Source organism: Bos grunniens, chromosome 13 (genome assembly GCF_055505025.1).
Source record: "Bos grunniens cultivar Pamir isolate PY7600 chromosome 13, Bosgru_T2T1.0, whole genome shotgun sequence".
NCBI classification, from domain to species: Eukaryota; Metazoa; Chordata; class Mammalia; order Artiodactyla; family Bovidae; genus Bos; species Bos grunniens.
Window position 1 is genome coordinate 17,110,937 of NC_141177.1, and position 23,168 is coordinate 17,134,104.

At 45.8% G+C, this 23,168-nt stretch overlaps 1 protein-coding gene and 1 long non-coding RNA gene across 4 annotated transcripts; both read left to right on the forward strand.

Moving 5' to 3' along the window:
* The first annotated feature begins 217 nt into the window (after positions 1 to 217).
* On the forward strand, positions 218 to 2,101 carry BLCAP (BLCAP apoptosis inducing factor). Its single transcript, XM_086330887.1, has one exon. The coding sequence runs from the start codon at positions 361 to 363 to the stop codon at positions 622 to 624; it is 264 nt and encodes an 87-aa protein (XP_086187013.1). The 5' UTR covers positions 218 to 360; the 3' UTR covers positions 625 to 2,101.
* Positions 2,102 to 15,447: 13,346 nt separating this feature from the next.
* LOC147360279 (uncharacterized) lies at positions 15,448 to 22,398 on the forward strand. 3 transcript variants are annotated; one of them, XR_015138645.1, is made up of 4 exons: positions 15,448 to 15,529; positions 20,116 to 20,204; positions 20,678 to 20,951; positions 22,237 to 22,398. It is a non-coding gene; the product is annotated as an uncharacterized LOC147360279 (long non-coding RNA). The 3 variants fall into 3 exon arrangements; XR_015138646.1 differs by lacking the exon at positions 15,448 to 15,529 and having other exon boundaries at positions 20,070 to 20,204; positions 20,833 to 20,951; XR_015138644.1 differs by lacking the exons at positions 15,448 to 15,529; positions 20,116 to 20,204 and having other exon boundaries at positions 20,324 to 20,951.
* The last annotated feature ends 770 nt before the right edge of the window (positions 22,399 to 23,168 follow it).

The following is a 23,168-nucleotide window of genomic DNA, read 5'->3' on the forward strand; positions in this document are numbered from 1 at the left end:
GAAGAGGAGTAGACTTCCATGGGAGGGCAGGGAGGAAAGGGCATTCACATTTGGTGTTGTTAACCATGATCCATTTTTCCAAATAAGTATACATTCTGTTCCTGTTTTTTTTTTTTTTTTTTGTCTGTTTGTCTGTCTGTCTGTTTTGTGTCTGTTTGTCTATTGTGTTGACTTTTCTCTTCAGGATCCCTGCTGCCTTGGTGATCCCGGGCTGACAGCCAGAGAGCACAGCGGCTCAGCTCCTGGAGAGCGAGGGTTGAAGAAAGCAGAGGGCAGCCGCCCGCGCCCGCTAGCTCCTATTAGGTCGGTTCCTGCAGCGGTGCCCGGTGGCCTTGGCGAAGGCCCTGTCCGGCAGAGATCATGTATTGCCTCCAGTGGCTGCTGCCCGTCCTCCTCATCCCCAAGCCCCTCAACCCCGCCCTGTGGTTCAGCCACTCCATGTTCATGGGCTTCTACCTGCTCAGCTTCCTCCTGGAGCGGAAGCCTTGCACAATTTGTGCCTTGGTTTTCCTGGCAGCCTTGTTCCTCATCTGCTATAGCTGCTGGGGAAACTGTTTCCTGTACCACTGCTCCGATTCCCCGCTTCCAGAATCGGCGCACGACCCCGGCGTCGTGGGCACCTAACAGCCAGCCCAGTTAGCTTTCCAAGGAAGCAGAAGACGGGAGGGGAGGCATTGACATAGGTCATAAAGCATTGGAGTTTCAAATCCCGCAGTCCCGCGGGTGCCACATTCCTGACGGCGCCTTTTTGGCCTGTGATGTTTTATCCTTATAATGTGAATAATGGGCACTGAGCGGTGCTTTTATTGTAGAGTCCTGTAGTCGTGGGTGGTCTTGTGGTTGTGTGTGTTCTGTCCCCATCTTGGCCCCCAGCTGGCAGGATGGCCACCCCCCTCGCCGCATTCCCGCGAGGCATCTGCACCCATCCTGGTCAACTGCCCCAGCATGACCGGGGCAGATAAAATGCCAGTCTCATTGTCACCTCTGTCCTCCCTTCCGAGTATTACTGACTCCTCCGTCCCTCTCTTGGCTTCCTGTAAGTTCTCTTTACCCCTTTCCTTTTTTGGGGAGCACCTGTTCAAGACAGTGCTCGTTTTTGCACTTATCTCGAATATAAAGAGATTGCTGACGCCCGAGAGCCTCGCTTTTTCATCTTTCTTTCCCAGCTGACAGGCTAGATAGCACTGTGTCTCGCCTGCTGGCCACAGATCTTCAGTATTTTCCCCCAAGTCATTTTGAAGGAAGAAGTAACAGATTTTCATCCAGGGGTCTGAGCTCCTGCTTAGCCACCCAGCTTCGCTTCCTTTGCCCTTCCTCCTGCCTTTCAACTGTCGTGAGGAGGGGGGCCTCATTGTGTCTCCCATGCATGCGCTGCAGGATTGATGTGCAGTGTGTTTATGTAGATCTAGCAGTCCCCAGCCGAGTGAATGGGAGCGTACTTGTGTGTTTCATAACAGCCAGGATCCCCTCGATACGTGTTTGGATATTTTTTGGTGTGGTGTGCTGTGCGTGCTGCGTGTGTGTTTACGTACCTGTACAAGTACATGTTGTAAATCCCCTTTAAAGAAGCTTTATCGAACGTGTTCTGATTTTGAGGTGTCACAATAGCTAGCTCATAGGTGCCTCTACAGTGTGTATTTAGCATGGGGATTGCAGAGTGACCAGCACACTGGACTCCGAGGTGATTCAGACGAGACAGAGGCGAGCAGTGGCCATCGCCCTCGTGCCAGGAGTTCCTCCAGTCCTGCGCGTGTATAGACTGTACCTTACGAAGAATACACAGGAAGACTTTGTGACTGTCACTTGCTCTTTTCTTTTTTCTGCGCTTCAGTAAAAGTGTCAGCAAACGAGACTGTCTCCTGGCCCCTGCCCACTGGGGATCAGCATGGTTGTTCCTCCAATCTAAAGCATCCATCTTTCTCTTGCCTGAAGCAGGAGGGAGATGGGCCAGGCAGAGGACAGAACCGGAGGCAGTCCATCTAGGGAATGGGACCTCAAGGCCACACTTGTGGGACATTTGGACTGCTATTCTGGAGCTTTTATTTCTGGTGTGTTCGTTGCACAGCTGTTTGAAATGTTTAATAAAGCTTTATAAACTTTACTCTGTGGTTTTATGTGGCTGCAGTCCGTTTGGGTAATGGTATTGGATTTCTGAGTTGGTGGGGGGCAGAGGGTAGTATGGAGGGGCAGAGTCCTTGGCGCCAGAGTACCTTAGCCCGAAAATTCGATCTGCTCTCTGGAGAGCAGATGGTGGGATTGAGGGCTGGGGAGCAGAGGGCAGGCCAGGCGGTGAACAGGAGGGAGCCTGAAAGTTTTCAGAGCGGAGACATGTGCGTTTCTCAGCTCCCATGGCTTCTCGCCTGAAACTGTTTCCCTCCGTAGGAGATCGGAGTAACCGATCCCTTGACAAACAACTTAAGACAGCTGGAGCTCTAATCATCAAGGATTTTTATGGTGCTGCTTTTGAAGTAAAAATAAAGTGAAACCCCTTTCGGCATTTCAAGTGGAAAAACAAATAAGGCCTGCCAGCCACGCCAGGGGCTCCGGGCGATGGCTGGAAGCGTGGTTCTATGCTGTCGATGTGCACGTGCTCCCGTGGCCGTGACCTTTGAGACAAAGCCGGGTGCCTTGTCAGGGCCCCATGCTGGGTGTCCATCTCTCCATCTTGTCTCCTAGAAAACGTAACAGGAGCACTGCCTGTCCAAGGCACAGGACTATTGTGAGAGTTTATTGTGAAAGAACTTGGGTCATTTTACCTAGATTGCTAATTTATTGCTATAAAGTACTGTGTAGTTTTCTCCTGCCCTCTTCAGTCTCCCCATTGTCCGTTTATCTCTTTTTCATTCCTACCGTTGCCTATCAGCACTTTCTTTTTTCTTGGTCAAAACTTGCCAAAGATTTGTTCATTTTAAAGGTATTTTAAGAGAACCAAACTTACTGATTATATCTGCTGGGTGTTTTGCTTTCTGATGCTTCTGTTTTTTCTCTCTGCATTCTTTCTTTTTTTTCTTCTGGGTTTCTGGATGTATTTTGTGGTTCAACAAAGTCTTGTCAAGCTGAGGAGTCCTACATGTGGAAGGGATGGTTTGTTCAGCAAACACGGAGTCCCTGTCCTGGACTTGCTGGGGATTTCAGGGCCAAGACCTGGGCCTGACTCTCCAGGAGCTCATGACTCTAGCCTAGTGGGAAGACTTAAGAAAATAGACAACTGCAAATTCCAAAAACAAAACAAACAAGCAAAAAAGGCTTTTGTGACCACGCTCTCCCATGGAGACACCTGGATGATAAATGAAGCCAAGATTATTGCTTATTTTGCTCTCCTCTAGAAAGCAGCTTTCTGTCATAGGTCAGGCTCACTAAAGAGTCACAAACAGGCCTCCCTCCGAAAGATTTATGGCCCTTTCCAACAGGGAGCCTGCAGGCCGCCCCTCCCCAAGGTGACTGCCAGATCAGCATTCTGTCTGTCCAGCACTGCTCTCCATCTTACCGCAGCAGCACCCAGCCCCTCCTGAAATACCTTTCAGGAAAATGAGAAGGAGATGCCTTTCCTGCAAAAGAGCAGGGTACGAGGTCTTAGAAAACCACACCTGGCAATTCTGGCAGTCTCTGTGGCTCCTAGTGTGAAATGACTGGTACCTGATAACCACAGGATTCCATGAGGCCTTGGTCTGGGCTTTTGTAGGAGCTGGTCCATGCCCTCGTCTGGCCCTCAAGTTTCCTTATAGGTAAAATGTGGTTTTTGGAGCACACACAGTCTTCCTACCTCTAACATACAGGAAGTCCTTTCTCCTAGGGTCTTCGTGTCCTCCTGGATGCACTTGAGGAAGGTGACTGAGCTCTGGGAAGGTGGTATTGCCCTTGCAGGGCAGCCTGCATGTGCTTTATGATTTATTCACTGTACCATGTTAGCCCAGGAGGCCTCTGTCAGGAAGCCTTCCTGGACTTCTGCCCTCTCCCGAGAGATCCACTTGCCCAGGTGACTTCACTCAGCCCTCTGTTGAGTGCTAATGTTCATTCAGACTTCCTCAGTGACTGGGTTTCCCCCCACCTCCCAGGGTCTTGTGTTGTTATTCAAGCCAAGGTACTCAAGCCATATGGAATCCTGTACGGAACTAGGCCTTGGGGCCACACAGTGGACAAGATGGATCGTCTCTGTCATCAGGGAGTCATCTGAGCTAAATGGAATGATGTTGGCAGATAATCCCACAGATAAGATATAACAAGCGCCCTAAGAGGAGAGGACCTGGTGAGGTTCAGGCTGAGGCCTGAAGACCAGTGTGAGTGCTGGAGCCATGAGATAATAAAGGAAATGTTATTTCTCACTGTCTAATCAAAGCATCTCTGGCTTATAGCTAAAGAGACTGACTGGGCTGAAAGTAACAGGAAGGACTATCAGGATCTGCCTGCCCTGGAGGGCAGTGTTGGGAGAGAGTGAGAGGGTCTAAGGTTGACATGTTGGTGTCAGGCCCACAAACTCAGTCCTGAGTGAGAAGCCTTCAGTTTCCAGCTGATGGAACCATCACAGATAAGGGTGTGCTGGGGATAGGAGTGACCCAATCACAGCAGCGTTTAACTTAGGATGGGATTTTTTTCCATTGGGAACACAATAGCATTTGAGCAGTGAAAGCAACAGGTTGGCAGGAAGGCCCCTGCCCTTTCTAGATCATCACAAATGGGGAGAAGTGGATCCAAGGAGCCATGATGGATGAGGAAGACGAGGCAGGGAAAAAAGCAGGCTGGGGAGGGAAGACAGAGAAAGATGAGAGACTCCCATTGAACAGCCACAGGAAACCATCAGGGAGGGGTCGTTCTTGTGTTCAGTCAGCTGGCCAAGCCAGAACCCAAGCTCCTGGCATCTAGTGCAAAGCTCACTCTCACTCCCAACCCCCTCCCCCAGCCCACCCCCAATGGGAGAAAGGGTCACTGCCCTGGCAAGAAGGAAGAACTAAGCAGTGCTATCCTTGGCGAGCAAGGGAAGGTGATCCTGACTAATAGCCAGAAGAGGGGCAGAGTTTGGTCTGCCAGGTTCAGGGAGAGAAGTCCACATCTTGCGAAAAACTTGGGTTATAGAGTGTTCTTGAGGTAAAAGGGAGTAGCTGGCTGAGCAACAGCTGAAGGTTTCAGACAGAAGCCCTGGGTCTCCCTCTCGGCTGTCAGGTCTTGGTGGGGTGAACTTGGGGAACAACTTAGGACTGACAAATGTGAGAGATGAGGTTTTGGGGAGCCTAGACCCTATGGCCCCGCCTCTGTGACCATATGTCCCTGAGCCTCAGTTTCCTCACCAGTAAAACGGAGATCGTAGCACCCACTGGAGCTTGACTCAAGGCCGAGTCTTCACACATGTTCTCGCCTCTCTTCTGTGCCCCCACTGCCCTCCACCTACCCTAGCTTCTTAAGGATGCAATCTGATCACCCAGCTCTCTCGCTCATTCATTCCTACAGGGAGTATTTGCCAGGCCCTGTACCAAACCCAGAACCTGAGAAGGCTGTGCGCTGCTTGAGGAGCTCAGCAGGAGGGAGAGCTCCGAGGCAGTCCTGTAGGCGCATAATTACAGTGCCCGTCATCAGGGCTGCACAGAGTTAGGGAGAGATCTCATTTGGGAGGCCGTATGTCAGCACCTCCACAGGAATTCCCTTAATTATTTTTTACAAGCCCCAAAATGACAGTATCCTAAAAGGGAGGGGGACACCTAGACAGTGCTCTTTCCTGAGAGGCCAGAGTCCTGCTTGGCCACTGGCTTGCCCAGGACCATCCAGGAATTTTTGCCTCTTGGAGAGAAATCCCTGCCTGTACGGCCTTCTCCTCACGAGGGACCCGGATGTTCGAGAGTGTCGCATCAGATACGGGTGAACATGAACCTTCTCCACAGGCTGGCCATTGGAGCAGTTCTGGCCTCTCACCTCTCTTCCTGGCAGCTTGTGGAGTGTCTACACGGGGAGGCCTCACCACTTTTTCCAAACCTAAATGCTGCCCCTCGCCGCTTCACACTGCTAGTGGCAGGGAGCTGAGGCCGTGGCCCCATTCCGACCCTCTTCCAGCGTGACCTTGCCCTCCTCTGCCTCCCCTCCAGGCCCATTTCCCCATCTGTTCACCAAAGAGGGGCTGACCCAGGAAGCCGTCCACATTTCCAAAGCCTTCTGTGAAATATCAGTGGACTTTATCCTTATTACTTCAGTCTGAGAAATCTTGATTGAGAGAAAGTGTGTTAAAACAAGCATTTGATCAAAGAATTTTTTGCATTAAAGAGTAAACTCTACATCTCTTGGGTGCAGAAGTAAGTGTCAAGAGTCTTAGAGTCAAAGCAGACTTGGAAGGGTCTCTGAGGGAGGAAGACAAACACAGCCCTTCCGTGGTTCCCTGTCACTTGTGGTCCTGACTCCTAAACTTGGCCATCAAAGCCCCGCACAACCCTTGAGGGTAGGGGCTTGAACTTTGTCCCCTAACCAGGCACAGTACTTGCCTGACCAGGCATGGCATAGACTGCTAGTTGGCTTGCCAGCGGGTGGATGGCTCAATCAGTTACTCTCTAGACTCCCTAAGGAATGAAGTGGGTCGGTCTTTCTTAGAAGTGAAGGAATTCAGTTTACCTCCCAAGTCTACTCTTGGCAACTCTGAAGTGACAGTATTTTCCAGCCTCCAGACTAATATTTTACACACAGATATCACAGACACTAACATGTCACAAAAGATGTGTGAGAAGAACCTCCTGAAAGGCTCAATAGCCTGGTATCCTTTCTTCAACAACAGGTGGCTGTGAGTCACCTCCCCTCAGTGGGCCTCAGTTTCCCTATTTGTAAAGTGAGGCATTTGGGCAAGATAACCCTTGAGTTCCTTTCTAGCTCTGGCATCGCCCTCAGATGCCCTGGTTCCTAGAGCAGTCATTGGACAGGGGTCATGATGACTCCAGGATCTGGGTCAAGTCCACATCTTGGAGCATGGCGGAATGGTGGCGATGGCTGCAGCCCCCAGAAGATGAGCCAGGCAGGAACTGGCTGAGAGATTTTTCTGCTCATGGTGAAATGTCCTGGCAGAGTCTGTGCAGGTAGGTTGATGCAGGTGAGGGGGGGGCTTCGGCTCTCCCACCCTTGTGGTCCCTGAATAATGTTTCCTTGTAGAGTCAGAAGCCAGCCAAGACTGTTTGTTGGGTGCCAGCTAGATTCAGCCCCTCATACTGGCCAAGTGGGTGAACCATCTGTCCATACACTGTCCTGGCCAGGCTTCCAAAAAGGCTTTTTGCTGCTACCCTTAAATGCTTTCCTGCATTTCATTGTCACTGTGTCTGGAGTCATACCTTCCCATAGCCTTTTGGTTCCCTGTCTAGGTGGCATATTCTCTGAGGATGTTGTGGTCGTGATGCCATCATCAGCCAGGAATAACTTAGCTTAGTGTCAGAGCCACAAGGGGAAGACTTGTCCAAGGTTGGAGCTCTATTGAAAGAAAAGTAATAATCCATTTTCAGCTTCCCTGAGAGCACACACCCAAATTCAAAAACTTTTGATCAGAAAGGAGACATAAATTCCATTAAAAACCAGAGAGAAAAAAAAAAAAAAAAAACCAGAGAGAAAAGGAATTGGATATTGAATGTATCTGAAAGCGGAAGCCCCTCTAAGCTAAAAAACAACAAAGTACAAGAAGGCAAAGACCAACCAACTTGACCACATCAAAGCTAAGTATTTCCAAAGTCAAACAGTGTCACAAACAGAGCCAAAAAGCAGAGCGGATGAACTGTTTGCAGATCTATAATGTGTAAAAAGATGACACACAAATCCTTAACAGTAAAAATAACCCTCACCCTTACCCAACAGATAGCTGTGTCATTCACCTCAACAGCATACAGAAGAGAAAATAGACTTGACTGAAATTTTTTTGAGAAAATAATTAAATTTCAGTAATAACAGAAGATCAACAATAAAAACACAATAAAGAAGCAGTAGTTTTCACCAACAAATTTGGGGGGAAAAGTCTACGAATACTCAATGCTGATGAGATACAGTCAAACAGGCACTAAGTACAAAGGGAACTGTGAATTGGTATAAACTTTGGAAAATAATATGATAGTCAAAGAGGAGAGAGATGAAAGTTTCAAGCAAGGGCCAATGACCTATATATTAATACAACATTTGAGTGTCTGCTTTGAAATCTGCCTGCAAGGCAGGAGGACCTGGGTTTGATCCCTGAGTCAGAAAGACCCCCTGGAGAAGGAAACAGCAACCCACTCCAGTATTGCTGTTGGGAAAATCCCATGGACAAAGGAGCCTGGTGGGCTACAGTCCATGGGGTGGCAAAGAGTTGAGCACGACTGAGTGACTAACACTGTGTGCCACCCGTAGTGCTGGGTGTTAGAATGTGAGGATAAATAAGACACTGTCTGCTCTTGGGCATACGGTCAAAGAGAGAGAAAAACACACAGATTCTAAAGTGATATGTAGTGAGAAGGCCAGAGAGATGCTTGGGACATGGGCAAAGCATGGAGCAGCCCAGATGGGTGGTGCAAGTATGAAGCTTCATGGGAGTATCCAGGGAGGTTACTCGTCTCTGCTTCCTGTCTCTGGTTACTTGGAGACATTTAGAGGTGTGAGAACCAATGAAGAGATGATTGCTTTGGTCCAGGTAGAGAAGACAAGGCCTGAATTAGGGTCGGGGCAAGAGGATAGACAGAAGGTAAAATTAGGAGAAGCTGCTGACCGACTGGTTGCTGGGTCAAAGAGTCTAGGATGCCTTCCCTGTTTGTGTCTTGGGTGGATGGAATACCGAGGAGAAAGAGCAGGCTTGGTGGTGAGAAGAGGATTGTTGAGCCCAATTTTGCACAAGTTAAATGAAAGGTGGGCATCCAGGTAGAGATGGCCTATGAGGATCTAGGAGAGAGATTGGACCCCAGCAGGGATTTGAATGAAAGATTCAGATTGTGACTAATGGCGACTGTAGCCATGGGCTTTGCTGAGCTGCCCTTGGAGAAGGTGGCAGCTGAGAAGAGAAAGGAGGGTCTAGGGCTGAGAATCTTTCCCCTGTTGAAGCGTGGACAGAGAGAAAGAAAAGCCCACAGAGGCAAAAGAGACAGCATAAAGAGAGGGGGAAAAGCACCTGGAGCCTGTGTTGGCATGGAAACCCAGGGATGTGGAGCGTTTCCAAGAGAGAATAATCAGTCAACAGAAGAGAAAAGCCAGTTAGATAGGGACGGAGGGCCCACCACACGGAGCAGTTAGGAGCCCCTCAAGCCCCACAGGAGCAATTCCTGTGAGAGGTGGGCCTAAAGCCCCCACAAGGTGGGCAGAGCAAAGTGAAAGGGGGGTACAGCAGGCAGCATGGCACCTGTCCTGAGGAACTTGGAATATGATGGAGAAGCTGCCAGGATTATGACTTGGGTCAGAGAGATTTCTAGGCTGGGCTGAGAGGAAGGCAGGATCAACGTGATGGAAGAGAGGCTGAAAGGGCTGTCACCTAAAGTCATCTTGTCTGTGTAAATCAGAGGCAAGATCAAAGAGCATGGATGGCAAAGAGGAAAAATGGCCATAAGTGACCTTGACTAGAGCTGTTTCCAAGAAAGTCTGTCTGCCAGTCTGGAGCTCACAAAGGAGGTGTGAGCCTGTCCCCAGGGGGTAGATGGAGAACTCAGAGAAGTGCAGAGTTCATGGAGCAGAGCCAGACACTGAGCTGTGACCGACATTTCAGGGACGGATGCAGGGATGCTGCTGAGGAGTCCAAGCGGGGCGAGGTGGTGGGGCGAGGGGGGAGAAAGGGCTGAAAAATTGGGGGCCCTGGAAGTCCAGGGAGGAGAGAGCTTCCAGAGGTCAGCATGACCATTAATGTGCGAAAGGCACAGAAGTCAGAGGAGATGAGAGTATCCCTGGTCTTTGGGGACCCCAGCCATAGCAGCTTTGGGGTAGGGAGCAAAACCCAACTGGGTGGGGGTGATCTAGAGACTGGCTGAGAAAGCAGGAGGGGAAAGGGAGACCCGAGGGGACAGAAGTTTCTAGAAGGTACTGTCTCTTACACATTGACATTTGAAGGGAGGAGGGCTATGTGAGGACACAAGAGCAGGGACAGGTAATGAAAGGGGCCCCTGGAGCAGTGGGATTAAGTGTATAGGTGAAGGGATTAGTTGTGTTGGTGGAAAGGGGCAAAATTAAATCATGTACATTTTACCAAGTAACCTGATCCCTGTGTTTTTCTGAAGGTTGTTTTTCTGCCCTCTGAGTACTGACTGCAGCTCTAATTAGCAGTAGTTTCATCCTGCCTCGTGTTTGGGGCTGTGTCTTATTCATTTTTGTACCTTTCGGTACCTAGCAACAGGCAGCGAGCTAGGTAAAGACAGAATAATTATTTCCTGCTTGAAATCAAATGTCTGAAATGGAGGTTCAGAATTTTTTTTTTTAAACCACAAAGATTCTGTGACTATTCCCAAGGAATCAACAAACAGGGAAATGAAAGTCAAAGTTGAAGCTGTCTGTGAGGCTGTCTGGGTCTCAGGAAATGCACTCTGCATTCTGGTGTGGGTACTGCTCTTCATAATTTTTAATGGTGAGGTTGTGATTGTTGTCTCATCTGGTCATTGCAAATCCACCCTCCTGTCCTTACTGAGGTAGACAGAGACTGCTAGCCCCATTTCACAGATTAGGAAACTGAGACCTAGAGTGGTAGGATAGAAGGAAAGAATCATGAGCAATGAAGTCGGTGGGGATAGGTCTTGAATACTGCATTCAGGGTCTTCACACCACTCCTGGTGTAATCTAGCACGTGTGCTCAGGCACTGTCATGTCTGACTCTTTGTGACCCCATGGGCTGTAGCCCGCCAGGCTCCTCTGTCCAGGGATTTTCCAGACAAGAATACTGGCATGGGTTACCATGCCCTTCTCCAGGGGAGCTTCCTGACCCAGGGATCGAACCCGTGTCTCCTGCATTAGCAGGTGGATTCTTTACCACTGAGCCACCTGGGAAGCCCAGTATCTCCTTAGACCAAGAAGGAGTCTTGGTCTAACTGGTTGCACTTGGGCCTCATGCCATCGCCTGATAAGAGCTGGGTGGCAAGAGGTGGGGCCTGAAGGAGGGGCTTCTGTGGGTTCTGTGTGAGAGAGCATCCCATGTCGCACCACAGCCATGTAAAATGGAGAACAGGAAATCTCCCTGAATGTAACAAGGGCTGTTAAGGGGGCAATAAAGAATGCTGGAAAGCCCGACATCCCCACCCTCGCCCCCAGACATCTACTAAGAAGGAACCAGACAGAGGCAGGCAGACTTGTTTAGGAGGCCATTGTCCAGATAAGAGTGAGAGAAGTCTGAAGTCAACCAGTGGAGAGGGAGTAGATCCAGAACTTAGAGGAGATTAAAAACCAGAAATGATGATTGGCTTTTAGGAGGAGAGAGAGAGTGAAGACAAAGACTCCTGTGTGTCTTGGGTAGACAGTGGGGAGGCCCCTGGGAAGATGGGGAGTGAGTTTGAGGGGCAAGACAGTGGTCTCAGATACAGCCAAGGGGTCAGGATCATAGTCAGGTAGAGCCCAGCAGGCACTTGAGTCAAGGATCAGGGGCTCAGAAAAAAATTCTGCTGGGAGTACTGGCCTAAGGCCATGACCACTCAAGTAACAGGAACCCTGAGAATGAGTAAGATCACCAGAGAAAGAGAATTCTGCCCAGGGCAGAATCCTATGGTACAGTGACACTTGAAGTACCAATCAAGGTGTGGGTAGGTGACAAAGGAGAAAGAGAAGGAAAGGCTTGAGACATGCGACAACCAACCAGGAGAGTGGGTTGCCATGGAAACCAAGGTAGTGAAGGGTTTCAAGGAGAAAGTAATCAACACTGTCAAATGCAGCAGAGAATTCCAATAAGATAAAGACAGACTCCCCCCCCCGCACCCCCGCCTTTGGATCTGATGATTAGTAAGCTTTGGATGCCCTCAATAAGAGCATTTTGGGGGAGTGATGGGGCAAAACTTGAATAATGTTGAGATGTGAGGAGGAGGTGAATTCGTCACCGAGAGTTCTTTGAGGAGTCCGGAAGGAAGACTTGGAGATGTGAAGGACAAGAGTGGGGAGGTTGAGCAAAGGGAAGACAGGAGCAAGTTCATAGGCTGATATCCACTCCCAGATTCGATAAGTGTTGTTTAGTGACAAAGTTGATTCATTCCACATATTCTAGTTTACCACCTGTTTGTGCCTGGCAGTCTGCCCAGCATTGTGGATTCTGTGGTGAATGAATTGAAGTAGGCAGATTTCTGTTCTTGTGGCATTTATATGATAGTAGGGGAGAAAGATGTGAATCACGTAATCACACGCATACATGTGTGATTTCCAGCATTGACAGAACACACTCTGAAAGAAAGGTAGCGAGTGCTGGAGGGTGTACCAGGGCCCCTGCCCCAGGCCAACTCCAGAGGCCTCCCTGCAGCGGCGACACTTGAACCAAGCTGTTAGGGGGACAGAGTTCATGGGACTGAACAGATTTGAGAGCCTGCTGGCCTTCTGGCCAGAGGGACCCGCCCGCCTGTGCACAGAGAGGCGCACTGAAGCCAGAGAGGCAGGCAGGGCTGGGTGGGCAGAGCTCTGGAGGCCGGGGCTGAGCTCCTGTGTACCTCCCGAGAGTGAGGGAAGCGTGTTCGAGACCTGCCTGAATATTTCCTGTGCTCTGAGACTGGCTGGTCCTGGAGAAGTCATTAGAGGAAGCACAGGTGGACTTAGGGAGACAAGTTGGGAAGTTACTGTTGTCCTGGTGGACAGTATTTGGACAACACATTCTGGTCGGTCTTGGTGCTGGATGGAAGGAAGATGAGTAAGGAGGGGAGGAGGTGTTCCAGACGACCCCTGAGTTTAGGGCTTGCCTTACTGGTGGTGTGGCAGTGCTTTCCTCAGAACTGGGGAGCCCTACAAAGAAATGAGGTCTGTGAGGCAGACCCCCAAGTCTGGTGGTAGACAGCTGAGACATGCAAGCTAGGAGCTGGGGAGGAAGTGGTTGAATGCGTGGACCTGGAACCCAGAGTGAGAAATCACAGAGACCGTTTCAGTACTCCTGCGGGATCCTGAGTGAAAATGTGAACTGAAGTGGCATCAGGTTTCTGGAGCATTCTGAGGAGATGAGGGAGGCTGAGGAAGAAGAGGCCAAGCATCAACATTTGGGGGCCTGTAGAAAGAAAGATCCTCTTGGGGCACAGAAAAGAAAGGGCGAGAGAGGTCTTTCAACAGAAAGATGGAGTGGTCAGCAGTGGTTATGTGCAGAAAGGTCAGAGGTCAAGGGCAAATCCAGGAGCTCTTCTGAGGTGCAACTGCCCAATCGCCATGGCACCCCTGGAATTGGGCAGTGTAGTGTCTCTCCTGATTGGTACCCCCCCAGGGCCCATGGGAGACCTCAGGGGACCGTAGCAGAGACAGCCTGCGTAGGGGGTGATTAAGGAGAGAAGTGAGGGAGCAAAGTCTAAGGCCTTTAAATGAAATTTTAGTCTTCAAGGAAATAGCAATACTGGCATACAGATATTCTGAGGGAAGGGAGCCTGAGTAATGGAGTGATTAAGGATGGAGACAATTAGTGAAATGAGTTCCCACAGGGGTTGGGTTCAAGTGTAGTGGTGGATAAATTAGTTTGGGGCAATAATGTATATTTGACTGAATGGGGCAAAACTTAATTATTTACCTTTTAGACAGTATCTTGATCTCCATGTTCTTTTGGGAGCTTTTATCTGACCTGTGTACCAAATACAACTCTAATTAGCACCACTTTTATCCTGTCTCAGGGTTGGGATCATGTCTTATTATTTTTGGTGTTTCTCAGCACCTAGCAACAGGCAGTAAGGTCTTTGGGTGCCGAATCAATATTATCTGCCTTGGAATGAAAAATCTGAAGTCAACATTCAAACTTTTTGACCAAAAAGAATCTGTGATAATTCTCCAGAAGTACAGTGTGGGAAAGAATTGGTATAAAGTCCTGGTGGCAGGAGTTTGGGGTGGTGGGGGGTGGAGAGAGAGTACAAGAGTCAGCTGTCTTCATCCTTATACATTCTGTCCCATTTATGCCTTTCACATTCATCCTCTCATATGAACTTCACCTCCCCCGGAAGAAGGAGAGCATCACCTCCCATCATAGAGGAGGGAGCAGAAACCAGAGGAGGGGAACGTCCTCTAGTGGTCCAGTGGCCAAGAATCCACCTCCCAGTGCAGGGGATGTGGGTTCAACACCTCAGGGGAACTAAGATCCCACATGCCTCAGGGCGACTAAGCTCACACACCGCGATGAAGACCTAGCATAGTGCCCCCCTCCCCAAAAAAAAAACGGAAGTGCCTTGCTGACATCAAGCACAAATAACAGGAGCTGGATTCAACCTCAGTCCGTCGAGGATCACAGTCCGTCTTTCCAGGATCAGGTTGAGCTGAGAGAAAGAGGAAGAGGAGTCTGTGAGGTGCAGGTGGACGCTCCACCTGGACATGTGCGGAAGGTTGGAGGCACGCTCCGACAGGAGACCGGATATTAAAGCATCATATAAAACTTCGGTGATAACATCTGCAATGCTAGCACCAGAGCAGATAGCTCATCCGTCTTAAGAAGCCTCCCTACCTTGTGAATGATACACACATTCTACATTTACACTGAAGACATCTGTATTTTTTTTCAATGTTTGTCTTTAGACCCATCTTAAATGTATTTTCACGTTTAATGTGACACAGAGATCTAATTTGATCTTTTTCCTAACGGATAACCAGGTGGCTAAGCACCATTTATTGTTCCAGCACTATCTTTTCTCCCAGTTCCCTATGTCTACACTCTGTTCAGGTCTGTTGATCTGTTTGTCTACTTCTGGGCCAGCACCAGATTTTAATAAGCAAAAGCTTCATCTTCCTACCTGATCAGGTAAGTGCCCCTCCCTTCCTGGCCCTTTATTCTTTTTTTATTTTATTATTTTGTTTTCCTTTATTCTTTTTTTAAAAGTACGTTGGTTGTATTGCACATTTACTTTTTCACACACACACTTTAGAATCAGCTTGTCGAAGTTCCATGAAAATCCTGTGGGAATTTTGAGAGGGATTTCACTGAAGGGAGAAATGACATCTTTGGGATACCTGTTCTTCCCATCTGTGAACTAGTATCTGTCTCCATTTAATCAAAGTCTTATTTGTTTGGGTTGATTTTTAATGCCTTTTAATAAAGGTTGGTCGATTTTGTCGTAAAGGTTTTTCACATTTCTTATTAGGTTTATTCCTGAGTACCTTATCAGTTGTGTTCTTTTTATGAGTGTAAAAGGCTTTTCTTTTTTTCTTTTTGCTTTCCAAATTTTAATCAGTTTACTAATCATGATGCTTCATTCACTGACACACTCTCGGAGTAAATGTGCTTTGTCCCTGGGTACACAAATGAGAACACAGCACACATATAAAGTAGAACTAATTGACTGGAAATGAATTAGAATTTTTGAATTAAAATTTAATTATACAAGTAATACATGAATACATTTTCCTTTCAATAAGATTAGAGTATTACAGATAAAGAAGTCTCTACTGAATACACCCCACCCCCAGCCTCCAGCAAGACCCCTCTCGCCCTGCTGAGGTAACTGCTCTTAGGTTTTTTGCTGCTTATCCAAAATGTTTTCCAAAGCCCACTGAAGCATGTCTTCTGTTCTCTTTTGTGTGTTTGTTTACACAGACATGGTGTGTACAAGCTGGAGGTGTTACTCAGCTTAGCACACTGTGAGACTCCTGGAATAGCTGACACTGGGCCACAGAGCTCCTTGCCACTGGCAGCTGGCAGCCCTAGCCAGTTACACTGTGTTTGATTTCCTATTTCCTATTGATTGACTATTAAAGCGTTTCCAGTGTCATTCCATTAAGACACACCTGTAAGAGCCTCTTAGGATTGCTCATTTTGCACATGTACAAGTATTTCTCTGGGATAGATACTTAGAAATGGAACTGATGGATTGTAGGGAATGCATATCTTAAATTCTAATAGAGATTTCTAAAAATGTTCTCCATTTGCTCCTTTCTCCTGCTCAGAGTGTGTGTGTCCATTTCCCCAGACCATGTCCAGGTTTTCCATTTTTAACCAGTGAAAAATAGTATCTTGCTTTAGTTGGTATTTTTCTTAATTACCTACGAGGCTGAAGTCTTCATGTGTTTACTGTCCATTTTTTGTCTTTTTGCTATTGATGTTTAAGAGTTCGTTATGTATTTGAATATTAATACTTTGTCATGTATATTGCAGATGTTTTCTACATTGCGATGTGTGTCATTTAATTGCATAGTACCTTTTTGTCTTCGAGAAATTTAAATTTGATACAATCAAATTTGTCAATCTTAATGTTATGCCATTTTTGCAGTCTTATTGAAGAAAGCCTTTCCTATGTCAAGGTCATAAATATTTCCTGTATTTCCTTCTCAAAAATTTATAGTTTCTACATACATACATATTTAAGCTCTTATACTATATCTAAAAAATAAATTCCTTATGCACAAATCTTAGGGTCTAACTTTAATCCCTTCCCATTCCCCCTAAATGGATAGGTAATCGTCCCAACACCATTTATGGAGTAATGTATCATTTCTCCACTGATTTAAAATTGCTGCCTCTGCCTGATACTAAACTCCAGTGGGGGTCTATGTGAGATCTCTTTCTTGTCCACTGATCCATTTGTCTACTCCTGAGCTTGATAATATGCTTTGCTAAGTGACGGGACAAATCCCACCCTCTTTGTTGTTTTTGTAAAATTGCCTTGGTCATCCTTGCATATTTGGCCTATCACATGAATTTTTAAATAGCCTGTCAAGTTTCAGGAACAATTTTGCTAGTATATTGGGATCACATTGAGTTTTGGATATCTTTGAAGAAAATTGACACCTTTTTCATATTTGAATCTTTCTCCCACTGCTTATTGCTCTGTCTCTCAGTTCTGGTCATCTTTTATGTCTTTCAGGGAAGTTTTATTTATTTATTGTAACTGGAGGCTTTCTCTAGTTAAAATCTTGCATATTTCTTGATAAATTTCTTCCTAGGTTTATTACAGGTTTTGTTGGCAACTGTGAATAGGATCTCCTCTCCCCTTGTTTGTTTGGCCCTTGTTTTTCCATATTTAATTTCAACCTGTTTACTAATCAGTGGGCTTGACTTGCAGGCACACATGCAAAGTAACATTCTTCCTCCTTGGGCACAAACATGCAAGCACAACCACACTTGCAGAGCCGGCATAATTGGCTGAAATAAATTAAATCTCTCCAGATTAGACTTTAATTAAAGAAGTAAAGCATGAATACATTTCCCATTTAAAAGTAGAACAATATGAATGTAATTAACGTTTCCTTTGGTCACCTGAGATCCTGGTCCCTTCCCCCTCCACACAGGTGACCACTGTTCAGAGTTTTATGTTTTGCCTTCCATAGTAAATATATAGATAGTATTGATGGAGGTATTTTCAATAAATTATACCGAGTCATAGGTCTTATACTGTATCCTGCATTTTTCCTTTAATCTTATATTTGGGGGGAGTTCCCCAGGTTAGTGATATAGCAGCTCCTGTTCCTGCTTTTTAACAGCTGTCTGCTTAGTATAGTATTCATGCTCACAACTGTACTGTTTCCCCTTCTCTGACATCCATAGACCGGGGGGTTCCTCCTCTCTGCCCACTATAATGACGAATACTGCCAGGAACACCTTGGCACCTGCCAGCTCCTGAAATGTTTCTCTAGGGTAGTACCTGAGAGTAGAACTCTAGCCTCTATGGTGGCCACTGTTTCAGTTTTCATAGACACAGCCCAGGTCAGCTTTGAAAGCTGCTGTGCCAATTTAAGATCCTTCCACAAGTAAATGTCAATCTCCCTTGTTTCAGACCATTGACAGCTTGTAAAGCTTATGGATCTGATGGATGATAAAAAGTGGTTTCTTCTTGGTTTCATTTGTGTTTTCCTGGCCACACCATGGCCTCTTCCCAAGTCTCCTGGCCATTCTTATTTCCTCCCATTGGGGTCATCTGTGCATCTCCTCTGTCCATCTTTCTTCTGTGTTGTTCATTTCTTCCTGACTTAAAGGATCTCTTAATTTTGTATATTAATTCCTTGTTTACTCTATGCGTTGCACATAATTCTCTACCATTGTGACCCTTGTCATTTTAACTGTATTGTATCTTTCATCATAGAACTTTTCATTTCTATGTCAAATTTAGAATCTCATCTTGCCTTAAGAAGGCCCTCTCTATACTAAGATCACAACCATTTTCCTGTGTTTTTCCTAAAGCTTTTGTAATTTTCCTTCTTGCATATATGTTTTATTATTTTCACATTTAAGTCTTTATTGAATATGAAGCTAATTTTAAGTGTGATATCAGTGCTTAATTTTTTAAAATGTCAAAATTGATAACCAATTTTTTCAATACCATTTATTGGATAACATGTCATTTCTTCAGTAATTTAAAATTGCTGCCTCTACCTGACACTAAATTCCATTGCGGCTTTATGTCAGAGCTCTTTCAGGTCCACTGATCTATTTATCTATTCCTGAGCTTGATAAAATGCTTTGCTAAGTGGTGGGACAAATCCCACCTTCTTTGTTGTTTTTGTAAAATGGCCTTGGTCATCCTTGCATATTTGGCCCACCACATAAATTTTTAAATAGACTGTCAAGTTTCAGGAACAATTTTGCTAGTTTTTTAAATTGGGATCACATTGAGTTTTGGATAAGTTTGAAGAAAATCGACACCTTTATCATATTTGAGCCTTCCCCTCGATGCTCACTGCTGTATCTCTCAATTCCAGTCCTCATCTATGTCTTTCAGGCAAGTTTTATGGCTTTCTCTAGTTAAAGACCTACGTATCTCTTGATAAATTTATTCCTGGGTTTATTACAGACTTTGTTGTCAACTGTGAATAGGACTTCCTGTTCTCTTGTTTGTTTGGCCCTTGTTTTACCATATTTCATTTCAGCCTGTTTACTAATCAGTGGGCTTGACTTGCAGACACGCATGCAAAGTGAATGTTCTTCCTCCTGGGCACAAACCTTTGAGCACAACCAAACACACAGAGCTGGCATAATTGGCTGAAAACAAATTAAAATCTTTTCTGATTATACTTTAATTAAAGAAGTGAAGCATGAATACATTTTCCTTTTAAAAGTAGAACAATATGAATGTAACTAAAATTTCCTTCGGCCATCCTCCAAGTCCTGGTTCCCCTGCCTTCCTCACAGTTTTATGTATCTCCTTCCATATAAATGTAGAGTATTGATGGAGGTATTTTGAATGAGTCATCCCACTTTATAGAGATTTTACTGTAAGCTGCATTTTCCCTCCACCATATATTTCTAGGATATACTCATATTGATACAAATAGCCCTTGCCAGTTCCTTTTAGTAGCTATGTTATATTCATTCCCATGAATGGGCCACGTCTTTCCTTCCTTAAGATCTGTGTACATCTAGTTCTATCTTATCTTTCCTCCTTCATAAGCAATGCCACTGAAAACAGCCTCACACTTGCCTCTTCTGTAATGTTTCTCTAGGGTAGTGGTTGAGAAGTGGCATTTTGCTTCTCAAGGTTCCCACGTTTTTAGTTTCAGATATTACCAAAGTGTCCTCCATAATCTCTGTACCATTTACACTTCTGGCCAGAGGGTATGAGAGGATTCCAATCCCCACACCATAAGTAGTTGTTTTAAATATTTGCCAATTTGATGGGTGAAATGGAATCGTTTTTTAAAGTTTATACATACTTGTTTGCTAGTGAGATTTTCAGATGTGTATTAGACATTTGTATTTTCTATTTTCTGAATAATCTATTTTTGCTCATTAAAAAAATTAGGTTGTTTGTCTTTATCTTACTGATTTTATGAGTCTCATGATATAATCTGTTAATCTTTTGTGTGTATGTGTATGTGTGTGGGCAGTTATTTACTTCCAGCTTGTCTGTTGCCTTCAGATTTTTTTAGGAACTTTTGTTAGAAGTTATCGATTTTGACATAACCAAATTTATTATTTTTTTTCCTTTATTCCTTTTATTTGTAGGTCGTGTTTAGGCCTTTTTTACTCCTAAGGTTTAAATATATTCTGCATTCCCTTCTAGTAATTTTGTTTTTCTGTGGGTCTTTAGTGCAGCTGGAATGTATGTTTATGATTGAAATGAGATATGATCTAACCTTTCTCCAAATGTACAGCTGATTATTACAACATGATGGATTGACTAGTTCATTCTCTCCACTGAGCTGAGATGAAGCTCCCTCACACACTGAATCGCCATGTCTAGGTAGGTCTGAGGCCCTTGTTCTGTTTCACCGGCTGTGTATTTCTGTCTGCTTCAGACTCTTTCACCATAGCTTTAGACCACCTTTTGGTACCTGTTAAGTGAAATGCTTCATTTCAGTGTGCTTCCTTTTCAATTATCTCTGCTATTAACTCCTCTTCATGAATTTGAAAACCTGCTTGTCAAGTTCTGTGAATTTAAAGATTAATTTGGGGGAAATCGACATTAATACAATACTAAGGCTTTCAATCCATGAACACAGAAGATCCCTACACTTATTCTGATCATCTTATCTCCCCTTCAGTCCCATTTTATGGTTTTCTTCATAAAGAACCTACCCATTTCCTAATGTGTTTGTTTATTCCTATACTGTTTTATTATTGTTGTCAATGAGTTCTCTCTACTTCCTCCGCTTTGTTTTTTCTCTTGCTTGCTACATTTTTTTAAATCTACTAATCACTGTATTTCATTCATAGACACACACAAAGTGAACGTCCTTCCTCCCTGGACACAAACGTGCAAGCACTGCCAAACACGCAGAGCTGACATAATTGGCTGGAAATGAATGGGAATTTTTCCAAATTAAAGTTTAATGACACAAGTGCAACATGAATACATTCTCCTTTTTAAGAAATAGAACATTGCGGATGAAGCTCAAGTCCCTTTTGGCCACCCACTGCCATCCCATTTCCTTCTTCTTCCCCCGAGGCTGCCACTGTGATGGGCTCAGTGTTCACTTTCTAAAAACTCGTAAGTACATAGTAGGTCCCCGCGGGGACTGATGGTATCGTTGACTCAAATGATGAGAAGTTTATCTTTTCCTTTTCACTTTTCATTGAGAGTCAGTTTTTGTATTGACCTGGATTTTATTGATGTTATAGTTACTGAATGGAATGTCAATATCATCCATCATAATGTTAAAGTGAAGATACGGAAGCTGGGAGACAGCAGTGGAGGGAAGCGGGTCAGAGGACTGACAGGGGTGCAGGGGGAGGCACAGGAGCATCTGTGGACACACAGTGGAGTCAGTCAGGAGTGGAGAGGAAGTAGATTTCTTAAAATGAGACCATAATTCAGAAAGATACGTGCACCGCAGTGTTCACTGCAGCACTGTTTACAATAGCCAGGACGTGGAGGCAACCTAAATGTCCATCAACAGAAGAATGGATAAACAGTGGATATTACTTAGCCACAAAAAGCAATGAAATTGGATCATTTGTAGAGACATGGATGGACCTAGAGTCCATCATAGAGTGGAGTAAGTCAGAAAGAGAAAAACAAATATCATATTTGATTTTGTTCAGTCTCTAAGTCGTGTCTGACTCTTTGCAACCCCACAGACTAGCACGCCAGACTTCCCTGTCCTTCACTCTCCCTTGGAATTTGCCCAAACTCATGTCCATCGAGTCAGTATATTAACACATAAATGTAGAATCTAGAAAATGGTACTGATGGGCCTATTTGCAGGGCAGAAAGAGAAACGCAGATGGAGAGAACGGACGTGGGCTCGGGTGGGGAAGGGGAGGGCGGAGTGGGCTGGGAGGTTAGGATTGACATGGCTGATGTACAGTGACCACCGTGTGTATAACAGGTAGCTAGTGGAAACTGCCGTAGAGCACAGGGAGCTCAGCTCGGGGCTCTGTGGAGACCAAGATGAGTGGGATGGGATGCGTACATACAACTGATTCACTTCATTGTACAGCAGAAACTGCACAACATTGTAAAGCAGTTATCCTCCAAAAAAAATAAAAAGATAAGCAGCAGAGCTATTTGACAGCTTTGGTGGGAGAATCAAGGAGGGAGGGGAGCAGCTTCCAAGTGACCCAAAGCCTCATCTGCCACATGGGACATTAGTGGGTCTTATGAACTAGAAATCGGGTGTCGTAAATGCTGGTCCGAGAACTCTCATGACCTAATTTTGACTAGGGTCTTGTTCAGGGACATTATGAGGCAGCTTTAAGGAAGCACTTTCCTCCCTGATTAAAGAGATGCATCTGGAAGGCTTTATTGGCCCTGCCCCTTCCTTTCCGCTTAGGTGCTGTTGGGTGAAAACATGATGCTTGGAGCTCTGACAGCCATCTTGTGACCAGGAGGGGAAGGCCAGGAGATGCAACTCTGTGCTGACTCCAGCTTGAGCACCTGGCACCACTGACTTCTGGACTTTCTTTGAAATAAATAAAATGCTCTTACTGTTTAAGTCACTCTTGGGTGTTTTGTTAGCTGGTGAAAGCAGCCTTCCTAATACGAGGGATCTAAGAGCTTCTTAGAGCTGGGAGGTGACCCCAAGGAGCAGATCACATATTCTGAGGTGAGAGTTTGGGGATGGGGAGAAGGCTGCTCTTCTATCTTCTTGTTAATATGTGGACAGTGTTTGCCTCTGGGTACTTTGGGTACTTAGCACTTTTCTAAGATGTCCACAAATTACTTTTGCAATTACAGAAATGCAAAGACCCAAATTCTTAGGAGATGACACTGAGAGAGATAAATTTTAATACAGGAAAAGGAAGGGCCCAGAGCTTAAAAGAAACATCCTGGGTAAAATCCTAGATAAAGAGTTGGCTTCAAAAGATTTGAGAGCTGCAAGATTAGGGGAGGGCAGTGGAGCAGGCAAAGTGGGCATGGATCTCATCGCTTACCGGGCCCCTGTATGGCCAGCAGCCTCCGTGGGACACACCAAGGACAGAAATGAGTCCAGCATGGGTGGGGCACGCAGGTTTGGGGTGTGAATGCAACTGGAGGGAGAGCAGTGACTCATGTGTCAGGCTGAGGAGTTTGGGCTTTTATCCAAAGACTGCCACTGCTGTCCAGGTGAGAAGAGATGCAGGGCTGAGCCGAACCACAGGGCAGGTGGGGAAGAGGTGGATTCAAGATACAGAGGTAGAGGGGCTTCTCTGGTGGCCCGGTGGTAAAGAATCTGCCTTCCAATGTAAGAGACACCGGTTCTGTTCCTGGTCCAGGAAGATCCTG

What these genes read in the sequence shown, in the direction of transcription:
- BLCAP (XM_086330887.1), top strand. Translation starts at nt 361, where the DNA reads ATGTATTGCCTCCAGTGGCTGCTGCCCGTCCTCCTCATCCCCAAGCCC.